The sequence below is a fragment of the Kogia breviceps genome, chromosome 7 (genome assembly GCF_026419965.1).
Source record: "Kogia breviceps isolate mKogBre1 chromosome 7, mKogBre1 haplotype 1, whole genome shotgun sequence".
Taxonomy (NCBI): domain Eukaryota; kingdom Metazoa; phylum Chordata; class Mammalia; order Artiodactyla; family Physeteridae; genus Kogia; species Kogia breviceps.
Window position 1 is genome coordinate 14,323,675 of NC_081316.1, and position 12,880 is coordinate 14,336,554.

Sequence of the window (12,880 nt, forward strand, 5' to 3'; positions counted from 1 at the left end):
CATATGTGGCATGTGACTATATTAAATTTTTTAATTAAATAATTTTTTTTCTAAAAGTCAAGAAAATAAATAAACTGTGTAATAAGATGGCCTAGAAAATGATGTGGGAAATTAGCTTTGTAAATACCTGTCCCATTAGGATAGGGCCAAGAAAGATTTCCCAGCTCAGTGCCTCAGCAGTAAAAATTGCTCAGAACTCCTGAGAAATGGCTGTACTCCAGTGAGCACTTTAACAATCCCACCTGAGCCCTTCCCTGCCTGAAAACTTACGCTGAATCCCCATTAGCCTTAAGATGAACCCTCAATTCTTTAAGGCTCTGTTACTGCTTCTCCCAACCCATCTTCCCCATTTTATCTCCCTCTTGTCCTAATTCAAGCCCTTGGCTCTAGCCAACCTGGGCTAACCGTACCCAAAACATCTCACACTTCTAGGCCTCCAGCCACCACAGAAGGCTGTGTTGTGTTGTGTTGCACTAATGCAGCCTGTGGAGGGGAGGAGCAAGACGGAATCAAATCTAGGCCAAGTTCTGCTAGTCAAGCCAGCATTGGCATGCATCATGGGCTGGGCTGGGAGGAAGGGGTGCTTTTTTGTGATTGGTCTGCCCAGAGGGAAGTGTTATTGTATACTTGCACAAAAACAGCCCATGCATTTGCTTCACACCATTCTCCCTTGCCTTTAATGACCTCCTTACCACTCCCAACTCCTGAGTTAGCTTCTTCATAAAACCTCCCCAAGTCACTATAACTCCACAGTGATGCCCTATACTCTTAAATTCATACAATTCACTTGTCATCTAATCAGCATTATAATTTTGTGTTGTTTGGGGGTTGTTTTTGGTTGCTATTTAATTTGCATTTTTTAAACTTTATGTGAGTATGTTCTAAGCCCCAACTAGCTTGTAAGCTCAGGACAAACATATTTTTTGGATCCCTCCAAATTTCCCAGGATACCATCATACACACAGCAAGTGACCAGTAAACATCTGTGGAAACAAACCATGTATACAAATAACATCCCAAGCAAGAGTCAGTCTCAGGGAAATTTACTGGTACAGCAAATGAGAGCAGGAAGGAAAGGCAGCTTGAGGAATTGGATCGAGCACAAAGGCCTCTTAAGTAAAAAATCTGAAGGGTTTGAAGAGACCACCAAGACACATCACTGTCTTGATTTTTATCTTCTTTTCTCTCTTTCTAGATATGGAAACATGATTCCTTTCCAGCCAGGGTCTGCAGATCCTAGCAATTGCTGTCAGAGTTAGGGACCAGCCTCATTCATTTCCTTATCCAGCACCTAATAATGTAAATTTTTTAAATGTATGCATTTATCAGAATGGGTAGATAACTGGCTTGGTCATCAGATTGGATTGCATTTCTCTTTGTCATCTAAGGGACAGGTTGCTGCAGTGTCATCTGATGCTGTTAAGTGCCAGAGTTAGATATTTGCCACAAAGTTATTTTGGGAAATATTCTCTGTGCCTTTTTTCAGAGTGTTTCAATTGGCCAGGAGTGTTTTTCCTGTCTGGGCTTTACCTGACCTTAAAAACTGTCAAGGACAGATGTAGTCCACTGACTGTTCTAGAAGATTTCCTCTGGTCAGATCACTTTTCCTCTCTGTGGCTGCTTGGCTGGCTACCTCCCCCTTCATGAGGTTGCACCTTTACAGGATCTGCTGATCCTGCAATTGCCCTTCTGGTCATCGATTGCTGCTTTAGCAATAACAAAGCCTACAGTCTTCATCTTTATTAGTTCCAGTCTACATTTACATTTTTAAAAGAATCAGGCACATTTCAAATCACTTGACCAGACGTAGGGAGAAGGCTTTGAATTTTGCAAGCCGACCAAAGAGAAGCCAAAAAGAGAACAAAATCCAGTATAAGCTAGATATCTGGTTTCAAATACAGTTTTCACTAAGGACCTCTTTTAGGCTACGAATAAAATTCAATTACGTGTCTTTTGTGCCATATTCTCAATTTTTAGTACCTCATTTTACCATCCCTCATAACCACAGCCAGGATGTTATCTCCTGGCTCTTCCTTTTTCATTAGCTCAGCTTTTTTTCCATTCAGAATGTGTCTTCTCTATCTGTTAGTCTTTTTAGAGGAAAGGACAACCTTGAGACCCAAGGTGGATACCTCTTTCGGAACAGTAACGAGATAAGAACATGAAGCAGGTTCTGCGGCTGCATTGCAATGTGACTGGAGTAAGTAATAGTTTTTCACTCTGTACAGCATCTTTATCCACCTACCAAATGGGACATCGTGCCATCTCTGCCTCATGGTGATGAGATGTTACAACACATCCAGAAAAATTCATAAAGCACCTTGCAGAGTGGGCCTACACTGTGGTTTTCACCACTGCAGTTAAGAGCAGGAACGCATCAGACAAAAGACATCGGCTCTGGAATCTGTGGGAAAGATATTCTCCACTAATGGAAGCAAAAAGAAACTTCTATCGTTAAAACACATAACCAGCCTACGCTAAAACGTTCACAAAAAGAGCCGTGAAGCAACAGTAAGCCGCAGGCCCCCCTCCCACTTCGGCCGCAGTGGTGGGCGGGGCTTGATGCTTGGTCACGCCCCTTGCGCCTGATCCCCGAGGGGCACGGCTCACCCCAGCCACTGGCGCTGGCGCTGGGCGAAGCCGGTTTTGCCCCTCCTTCCCTGCTAGAGCGCGGAGGGACAGTTCTTGCGCCTGCGCCCTGCGTCGCTGGGCGCCTCAACTCGACCGCCTCCCGCCCGCGCCACCAGCCCTAGGGCCCTTTGTGCGCCTGCGCGCTCGCGCTTCCGCCCTCTCGCGGCGCTCGGCTGAGGCAGTCTGTCTGTCGGACTGTCCTCGGAACGAGGGGAGGCGAGGCGACTTCGGAGAGCCAGCCGCCCGATTATTTTCTTTTCCCTCCCTCTCTCCCGTCCCACATCGTTATTCACCCCTCTCCCGCCTTTGCTCGCGCAGCCATGGCGGAGCCGTCGGCGGCCACTCAGTCTCCATCCGTCTCCTCGTCATCCTCCGTGGCCGAGTCCTCTACGCCCGGTGGCGGCGGCGGGAGCCCGGGAGCCTGCCCCGCCCTGGGGGCGAAGAGCTGCGGCTCCTCCTGTGCTGGTGAGGCGCGCCGGGGGACCCCGACCTCGGGATGGGGGGGCCTTCGGGGTCAGGGACTGCAAATCACTCTCGCGTACTGGAGGCTTAAGCCCCCGGGAAGGAGCGTCTGGAAAATGGGGTAAGGGGGAGGGGAGCGTCAGGTCTTGCAGGCGGTGAGAAAATAACGGGGTGTGAGGAAAACAGGTTGGGGGAGGGGAGATACTTTTGAGAGTGGGCGTTAACGTCGAGACTGGGCAGGTGGGGAAAGACACGGGTTCGGGGGGAGCCGTCCTCTGAACCGGGGTGATTTAGTGGAGGATTAGAGAGATTGAGCGGATTGGGGCAGGTTGGTGGTAGAAGAAATGACTCCTTACGATTTTGAGGGGATGGTGGTGAAAGGGTTGCGTTGCATTGCAGATTTTGCAAACAGGTGTTGACATAATGAGCCATTCGTAGTCTTCCAAAAAGCATGGGTTTTTTTGGTTGCCCGTGGGAAAGATGAGGAAGTTTAATGGAAACACTGAGGCCGTTTTCTATACTGTTCATCTGCCTTTAATTTTTTGTGGCCAGACACCGAATGCCCGATTTTTCTGAGGCTCCGAGGTAGAAGGAGGCGTGATGAGAATAGCTCAGGGAAGATTTGGGAGGGAGCTGCTGATGGTCCAAGATGGATCCGTGGCTTCATCTGCAACACATCCTGCTCTTCACTGGCGCGGCGTGGGGGTGGGGACACGAGGGTAGCTGCTTATATTCTAGAAGATAATAGGTAGAGTCATGCCAAGCCATCAACATGTTTTAATTTCATGCTTTTTGTCGGCTATTATTGATCGAAGTATAACAAAAGGGGGTGTTACCGCAGACAGGGGGGAGGGGGAGAAAAGTCAGACAAAGCAGGGGCTGGTTGAACCCCCTTCTCCTCCCATCTCTGTGAAAGACTAGGAGGGAAGCTGCAGGCCGCTTTCAGTTTCCATTGTATAACGCGTCTGCCTGGTGGTGGGAGCTGGCTGGCAAGCTCCCCTCGTGCAGAGATCTGCAGTGCAGATGCCTTCTTGAGGGGGAAAAAAAAAAAAGCACCACGAGCAGGTGGTGTTCTTAAAGGAACTCAGTCTTCCAAGAAGAAGGAAAAAAAGCTTTTTGTCAAAAGAAGGGCCATAAACTTGGCAGAGTACAGATAATTTTGCTGTTTATTTAGTTACCTTAAAGGATTTTGAGACGTTTTAAAATGCTTCATCGTCTCCTTTGCCAGAATCTTGGGTTGATTGTTCTAAAGAACAAAATTGATCTTAGCTTTAAATATATTCTCTACGTGTTTTTCGAACAGTGGATTTCCACGGAAGAGCTTTGGTACTCATTTGGATTTTCCAGCGTGGTTATGGCCATTTCAGTCGAAACAGTATCAGGAAGCTTCTGCAAGGCCAAGATTAGCTGTCCAGATAAAGGAATGAAGCAGCAAATTTAGAACCCTGTCCCCTTTAAACTACCACTGTTTCTCCTCCAAATTTTTGTGTTCTGGGCAAAGGTCCAGATGAACAGCAGCTTCCTTATATATTTAGCAACTTGGTGTTTTGGCTGTAATCACTTGCCATTGGTTACTCTTTGGTTGTTGGCCCTTTTGTGCATACCTTTTTATTTTTCTTGGTTTTAAATTTTTGATACAGTTGAAAAATTAATTAGATACTCTCTCCACCTTAAAGTCTTGCCCATTGCAAATATGTATTAATATTGTGTAAAAATCATTAATACAGTTTTAGTGGGTTCAGTGCAAGATCCTCATTTGTCAGGTCACTACTGGAAAAGTTTAGCTTAAGACACTGCAATGTATAGTCATCATTTCATTGCAGAAGCTCTTCCTCCTTGCAGAATGCTTTCTCCATCTCTCAGAGGAAATGTCTCAAGCTTTTGCACCATGAAAATAAGGTGAAGTCTGTTATTCCAAAATTTGACTCATTTAAAATGGATTCTTTAAAAATTTACCTTGTTTTAAAAATCTGTAAGTGTTGATGTCAACCTTTAGCTTCACTTTCATTCACCAAGCTCCTCTTGGTTTTAGAGACTTTCAAAAAATAAAAAAAGAAGAGGAAGTGGTCACTTGGTGCCTGCAGGAGACAATTGTGTCTTGACTGACCTGTACAAATTTTAGAAATTTAGTTCCTACCTAAAGGTGATTAGCAATAGCACTCTGTCTTCCAGTGCATCGGGTGTTAGTGCAGCTGGCAATGATGTACGCTTGGAGAAGGTCGCGGCCAGGATTGGCTTCCCAGATTTCTGCCTTTGAAGGAAAGCGAGGATTTCAAAGGCAGAAATTTGAGGTTGAGGTAGAAAATATGTAAATAATTAGTGCTCTTTTTAGGATGAGGGTTGCCTTATTAGACATCAAGTATAGATACCTGTCTATTGTCTGAAGTTTAAAAGTGCTTTAATAGCTTGTTGTCTGTAGCCTTTGAAAATCTATAACTTGCTAGAGACTGTTCTTTATTACTGCTCTGAAAATCATGGTGCCAAAATAAAGCTACATTTCTTGTGTCTGTTTGTGGAAGTTAGCTTAAAGCAAAAACAGCTTGGACAACTAAAAAATATTTTAATGCTTTAAATACTTCTTTTTCACTTATGAAACTGAGTTCTATGTACTTTTTAAGGCATCATTTTTACGCTTTGTTCTAACACGTCAATCAATCATATGATTATGTAACTTGTATTTTCAATCTTAACTCTTAAGTAAAAAAGAACTCTGACCGGGCTTCCCTGGTGGCACAGTGGTTGAGAGTCCGCCTGCCAATGCAGGGGACACGGGTTCCGGCCCCGGTCCGCGAGGATCCCGCATGCCGCGGAGCGGCTGGGCCCGTGAGCCATGGTCGCTGGGCCTGCGCGTCCGGAGCCTGTGCTCCGCAACGGGAGAGGCCTGCGTATCACAAAAAAAAAAAAGAACTCTGACCACCTGTTCAACACTGGCATCTGTATTGTATTCATGTCAGATTAGCAGTGACAGTATAACATGGTGATACAGACTTGAGCCCCAGAGACACCTAGATTTCAATCCTGTCTCATTAATTGTATGACCTTGTGCACATCCTAAGCCTCAGGAACGTGACTTAGACAAATTTGCTTTGCTGCCCTTAGATCCTAACTTTGATTGAATAACGATACCTAGTACTTCATACATCTGTTTTTAGGTTTGAAACACACAGATACAAAAAACAGTTGAATTACAAGTGAGAAATCATTTAATCTAACTCCCAGTAAAGGATGCTCTTACATCTTTTTCTGCTTTCTAAAAGCGAGTCAGTTGTTTCAGCTTTTGACCCCTCATATTAATAAGAGCTGCCACTCCTTTCACTCACCTGATCCGTTAAAGAAGTTGAGGGGGAGCCAAGATGTTTCATAGATCGCTTGGCATCAGTATGCTTAAATACTTTCTGCAGCATTCTGACCATAAGTATAGTTATGATACATTGTGAAACTCCTATCAGTGGAAGCAAGAGTACAGGAGACAGCAAGAATGGTCATGTCAGTATGGTTCACAAATGCCTGTTGACTAAGATGGCTTTTATTCCCCAGGAATAAAGATTTCTTTTAATACTGTTTTCTTTTAGAGTCAATTCACAAATAGTTTAATGACTATGATCAAACAAACCAGTCTACATATATTTAACACTTAGACCTTCCTTAAATTGAAATCTCTTGGGAATTGTTTGTGTAGTAGCTGGTAAGAGCATCAGTGTTTTTATTATTTTAGTGGTCTGAAAACAAAATAAAACTAATATTATTGCGTTTATTGTATTCTGTGGAGAGGAAATTATATACTGGTCCTGATATAGGAGGCACCTGTTTAATCCTGTGCAGGTTACAAGCATTTGTAAACAAAGCTTGGTAGTGAAGGAATTGGTGATGTGCCATTGAAGGGCCAGGGGAAAGTTAAGGTTTCCAGTTTTGTGTGAGCCAAGAGGTTGTTTGTTCTTTAGAAGGGCACTTCTCTTTAGACTAGCCATAAACCTAGAATTTACCACTTTTGTAATTCTGAGCAGAATTAACAAAAGCTCCAAATAAATTGTTAGCTGTGCATATTTGTTGCGTGTACCTAGCTTATAGTTTGTGTTCAACTTTATTGTTAATGATGAATTTATAACTGCTTTCTAAACTGTACAGACTTGTGAAAATATATAAATTCCATAGTGAAACTTTTAAAATAAAAGCTACCAAGTCGATATTATGTTCATATCATTTAAGTCATTCAGGAGTTGTGCCGGAGACTGACAGCTTTTATTCTGTTTATTCATAACAGCTATTCTAGAATTAATTTGGATCATTGGGTATGTTATAGGTACTTGAAAAAGTACATATGTTATATAAGTTTAGCTGTAATCAGTATTGCTTGTGATTACATCATTGAAGTCTTTTACTTTCTTTCTTTTCTTTTTTTTTTTTTTTTTTTTGTTGTTTGTTGTGTGTGTGTGGTATGCGGGCCTCTCACTGTTGTGGCCTCTCCCGTTGCGGAGCACAGGCTCCGGACGCGCAGGCTCAGCGGCCATGGCTCACGGGCCCAGCTGCTCCGCGGTATGTGGGATCTTCCCGGACCGGGGCACAAACCCGTGTCCCCTGCATCGGCAGGCGGATTCTCAACCACTGCGCCACCAGGGAAGCCCCCTTTTTTTTTTTTTTTTTTTTTTTGACGGGGGTGGTGGGGAGGCTGCACTGCATGGCTTGTGGGATCTTAGTTCCCCGACAAGGGACTGAACCCAGGCCACGGCAGTGAAAGCGCCTAGTTCTAACCACTGGACTGCCAGGGAGTTCCCAGAGAGAATCTCTTTAAATACTGTATAGGATTTGCATTTATGTTTGGGGGGTGGTGGTAACTGTTACCAGTTAGCCTCCTCTTGTGATGGTCTCTTTAAATTTCAAAGAAATATTCGTATCTGTTTTTTCCAATCTACTGGTTGAGTTTTGCCTGTAAGCACATCATCATAACCTATTGGGGCGGCGTGGCAGAAGGAGCTGTTTGACTTGTTCCTCGCTGGCAGTTTGCCCTTGAGGGTATATTGAAGGGTATTCTGAAAAACATTGTTAGCACAACTAATACAGAGCCACCTGAAGGCATTTCAGCAGTGAGCATTGTCTTCCTTCTACATAAAGGTGGAAATATTTGATTTTTTATATCTTACCTTTGTGTATTACTTTATGGTTTAATTTGTGCCCGTACATTAACTGAATTCAACAAATGTTTGAGCGTAATTAAAGCTCTTTGTTAGGTGCTGTGCGTACAACATCTCTAAGAGGCTGTATTCAATAGGAGAAAGACATATTTTTTATCTGTGAGGTGGGTAGTGAAATAAATCTCATTTTACAGATGAGGTATCAGAGAAATTAAGTGATATGCCCAAAGGTTTGTGTCTGTGAAGTTGAAGATAGGATAAAACAGGGATTGAGGACCAGCTCAGTTCTTTCAAATATGTACACTGCCTCTCTTTGAAATTTGAAACAACATGCGATAAAAATGGTTCAGTCACCCTCTTGAACTCAGTTATTGGTTAACCGAGTCCAGTTAACTTAGAAACTGTCACTTCTGGTCCCATGGTTCCTAAGCCAGGTGCCTTTTTGCTCCACCATTCTACAGAAACATCTCTTGTCAAGTTCACCAGTTATTTTCCACATTGTTAAATCCAGTGGTTACTTCTCTTCCTCATTTTATTTTATTTTATTTTCTAAAAATTTATGTATTTATTTATTTTTGGCTGCGTTGGGTCTTCGTTGCTGTGTGTGGGCTTTCTCTAGTTGTGGCGAGCAGGGACTACTCTTCGTTGCGGTGTGCGGGCTTCTCATTGCAGTGGGTTCTCTCATTGCAGAGCACAGGCTCTAGGTGTGCGGGCTTCAGTAGTTGTGGCACATGGGCTCAATAGTTGTGGCTCGCAGGCTCTAGAGCGCAGGCTAAGTAGTTGTGGCGCACGGACTTAGTTGCTCCGCGGCATGTGGGATCTGCCCAGGCCAGGGCTCGAACCCGTGTCCCCTGCATTGGCAGGCGGATTCTTAACCACTGCGCCACCAGGGAAGCCCTCTTCCTCATTTTAAATGCCCTTGATTCCTTTCTTTCCTTCATACAACAATCAGCAAATCCTATTGATTCTATCTTCAGAATATATTCAGTGACTACTAGTTTTCTCAAGTTCCATTGCTACCACCCTGGTCCGGGCTGTTATCATAGCTCTCCTGGATCACCGCAGTTGCCTCCTAAGTGGTCTCCAGACTTTCTCCCTTGGCTCTCTTCAGTCTTTTCTCTGCACAGCAGCTGGTGTAAGCCTGCGAAAAATGTAAGTCAGATTATTTCACTCATTGGCAAATGCTCCAGTAGCTTCTGATCCAACTCAGATTAAATGCTGAAGTCCTTAGAAGGCTTCTGAAGCCCTATAATATCTGGTCCCAGCCTCCCCCTTGCTCACCCAGCTTTAGCCACATTGATCTTGCTGTTCTTCACACCAGGAACACCTCTCTACTGCAGTCTTACTTGCTGTTCACTGTGCCTAGAATGCTCTTCCTTCATACATTCTCACAGCTCTTCACTCTCTCACCTCCTTTAGATCTTTTCCTGGCCACCTGATCTAACTTGCACAAGAGAAAAAACACCTTATAGGCCTTTCCTGCTTTATTTTTCTTACCACTTGTCATAATCTATCGTATGGTATTTTGTATATTATCTGTCTGCCACGGTAGAATATAAGTTCCATCAGAGTGGAGATTTTTGCTGCTTTATTCACTGCTCTATCTCTAATGCCTGAACAGAACCTGGCACAAAGCAGACCCTCAGATGTTTTTGAAAGAGAGCAGAGACCTTATTGTTTTTGTTCAGCAGCTAAAACTAATCCTGGGCTCATAATAGATGTTCAATAAATTTATGGAGTGGATAGATAGTTGAAGAAACCCTATTCCCAGAAAAATATGCATATAAATGAAGTATTGCATGAACTTTCACAGATTCATGAACTACTATGAAATCCACTCATAAACCTCAGGTAAAGAAAATTTGGTTTTTAAAAGTCAAATTATAGGGCTTCCCTGGTGGCGCAGTGGTTGAGAGTCCACCAGCCGATGCAGGGGACACGGGTTTGTGCCCTAGTCTGGGAGGATCCCACTTGCTGCGGAGCGGCTGGACCCGTGAGCCTTGGCCGCTGAGCCTACGCGTCCGGAGCCTGTGCTCCGCAACGGGAGACGCCACAACAGTGAGAGGCCGCGTACCACAAAAAAAAAAAGAAAAGTCAAATTATAAGCGTTGCAAAAACTTACACATATGGAAATCGATATATTCATTTAGGTGCTGAGGAGAGAATTTTCATGTAAGTGCATAAAACTGTATCCAAATATATCGTACGTTACTGTCCTTACTTCTGGACTCTAGGTATTAAGTCCACTAATGGCTTTAATCCAGAAAATTATAAACACTTGAATGCCACATTTTGGTGTATTAGAAAGAGACTCACTTCCAGTAAGGAGTCAATGGTAAGCTAGTCTGATGTGTCAGAATTTTAAAATATGTTAGAATAAGTTTGATTTCCATCTTACTCCTAACAGAATCTGAGATTTTGATTTGATACGTTTCCAATATTATTTGGAGAAGGGTAAGATATTCCTAACAACAGTAAATGTAGCACTACTTTAGAAGTTGGGTTATTAAAATATTTGTAACCAATTTACTGTTTATACAGTCCAATGTTTCTTTCTTTCAGGCTTTCTAATGTTGTTTCTTTTGCAACAAGAGTTCTGCTTATTTTTCCTCTTAGATTGCATATGCATTTACTCCACAAACGTACAAAGAAAGCTTTCCAATTCTTTTTAGTGTTGTAACAGAGTGAGCGTCTTGACTTATACTAGAGGGAACTACATTACTACATTAGTAGGACTAATATCCAGTAGCTACTCAAAGTCTGTTTCTGAAATAACAATTTAAACTTTTACTATTTAGTTTTCACCCAACATTTATTAAGGCTCTATAATGTTCAGGCCTCCATATTCTGTGCCTTCTACTATATGCTGCCCACCATATTCTGTGCCTTATGAAAGATACAGGGACATGTAAGGTGGCCCTTAGCCGTAAGGTACTTCCAGTCAGGTTGGAATTTATTTCCAATAGCAAATAAATTGAATTTATTTAACTAGATATTAGATCTTATCTAGGTTTATTGGTTCCAGAGGACCAAAACATTACTAATTGGTCTATTTACTGTAGTTATGTTAGCTCTAGTAAATTAAAAATTAGCCTGCCAGTTTATGTAGATTCTCCCCATGCCTTAAATTTGGAAAGTCAGTAACTTGCTTCCAAAGGGTACAGTGTAGAAGGGTGGGGAGAAGTACTACCGTGGAGAAACTTGGCAAACTCTACCTCAGCCAGGGGATCAAGGTTAATATCATCAGTGGTAAGTCATGTTAACAGTATGAACCCTTGATATGGTATGACAAGGATGGCCCTTCATCTTGGTGAAGGGTTACCACCTCAGTGGTAATCCTCCCTAAAACTCATAACTCCAGTCTAACCATGAGAAGAACATCAGACAAATCCAAATTGAGGGACATTCTGTAAAATATCTGAGCAGTGCTGCTCAAAACTGTCAAGATCATCAAAAGTAAGGAAAGTCTGAGAAATTTTCATAGTCCACAGGAGCCTCAAGAAGCATGATGACAAAACGTGACGTGGTATCCTGGATGGGATCTTAGAACAGGAAGGGGGCATTAGGGAAAAATTAATGAAATCACAATGAAGTGTGGGCTTTAGTTATTAGTAATGTATCAATAGTAGTTCATTAACTCTTGACAAATGCTAATGAAACATGTTAATGGCAGAAACAGTGCTGGATATAAAGCAACACTCTACAATCTTTTTGCCTTTTCTGTAAATCTAAAATTATTCTAAAATAATTTTTTTTCAAAAAGAGAGAGAGGGGCTTCCCTGGTGGCGCAGTGGTTGAGAATCCGCCTGCCGATGTAGGGGACACGGGTTCGTGCCCCGGTCCGGGAAGATCCCACATGTCGCGGAGCGGCTGGGCCTGTGAGCCATGGCCCCTGAGCCTGCACGTCCGGAGCCTGTGCTCCACAACGGGAGAGGCCACAACAGTGAGAGGCCCGCATACCACAAAGGAAAAAAAAAGAGAGAGAGAGAGAGAGAGAGAGAGAGAGAGAGAGAAAGACTTAATCATGAAATAGAAATTATTTTGGAAGAGGCAAGCAGGTCCAAGTAATGCAGTGGAGGTCCTAGCCAGCACAGAAAGGTAAGAAGAAGAAAAAAATGGCATTAAGTTTTGGGAGAAAAATCAGTCTGCCTATTCCTGGAGCTCTGATGGGGGAGAAGGCAGTAATTGGCTCTGTTTAGCAGTTTTTACTGAGATCATGAGTTGCCATCAAGAATTGTAGTCATCGGGCTTCCCTGGTGGCGCAGTGGTTGAGAGTCCGCCTGCCGATGAGGGAGACACGGGTTCGTGCCCTGGTCCGGGAAGGTCCCGCATGCCTCGGAGCGGCTGGGCCCGTGAGCCGTGGCCGCTGGGCCTGTGCGTCCGGAGCCTGTGCTCCGCAGCGGGAGAGGCCACAACAGTGAGAGGCCCGCATACCGCAAAAAAAAAAAAGAATTGTAGTCATGAGAAAGAGTGGAAAGATTTACATTTTTTTGTGGGCCAGCTATAAAGCGAAAAGGAAAACTAAATGATAAAACTCATTTGTTTTGATATTAGAGAGAATTTTAAAATTTTATTTATTTAGCTGCACCGGGTCTTAGTTGGCAGCACACGGGATCTTTAAGTTGCAGCATGTGGGATCTTTAGTTGCAGCACGCGAA

The 12,880-nt window shown here is 43.4% G+C and overlaps 1 protein-coding gene across 5 annotated transcripts in view; it reads left to right on the forward strand.

Moving 5' to 3' along the window:
- Positions 1-2,528: 2,528 nt before the first annotated feature.
- RTN3 (reticulon 3) overlaps positions 2,529-12,880 on the forward strand; it is a 63,401-nt gene continuing 53,049 nt past the window's right edge. For 2 of the 5 annotated variants that reach the window (XM_059069953.2, XM_059069955.2), the window contains exon 1: positions 2,681-3,096. In XM_059069953.2, the coding sequence (XP_058925936.1) occupies positions 2,952-3,096 (145 nt within the window). In that variant the 5' untranslated portion in view covers positions 2,681-2,951. Of the gene's footprint in view, positions 3,097-12,880 lie in introns of all 5 variants that reach the window. The other 3 variants (XM_059069956.2, XM_067037468.1, XM_067037467.1) reach the window with 3 other exon arrangements.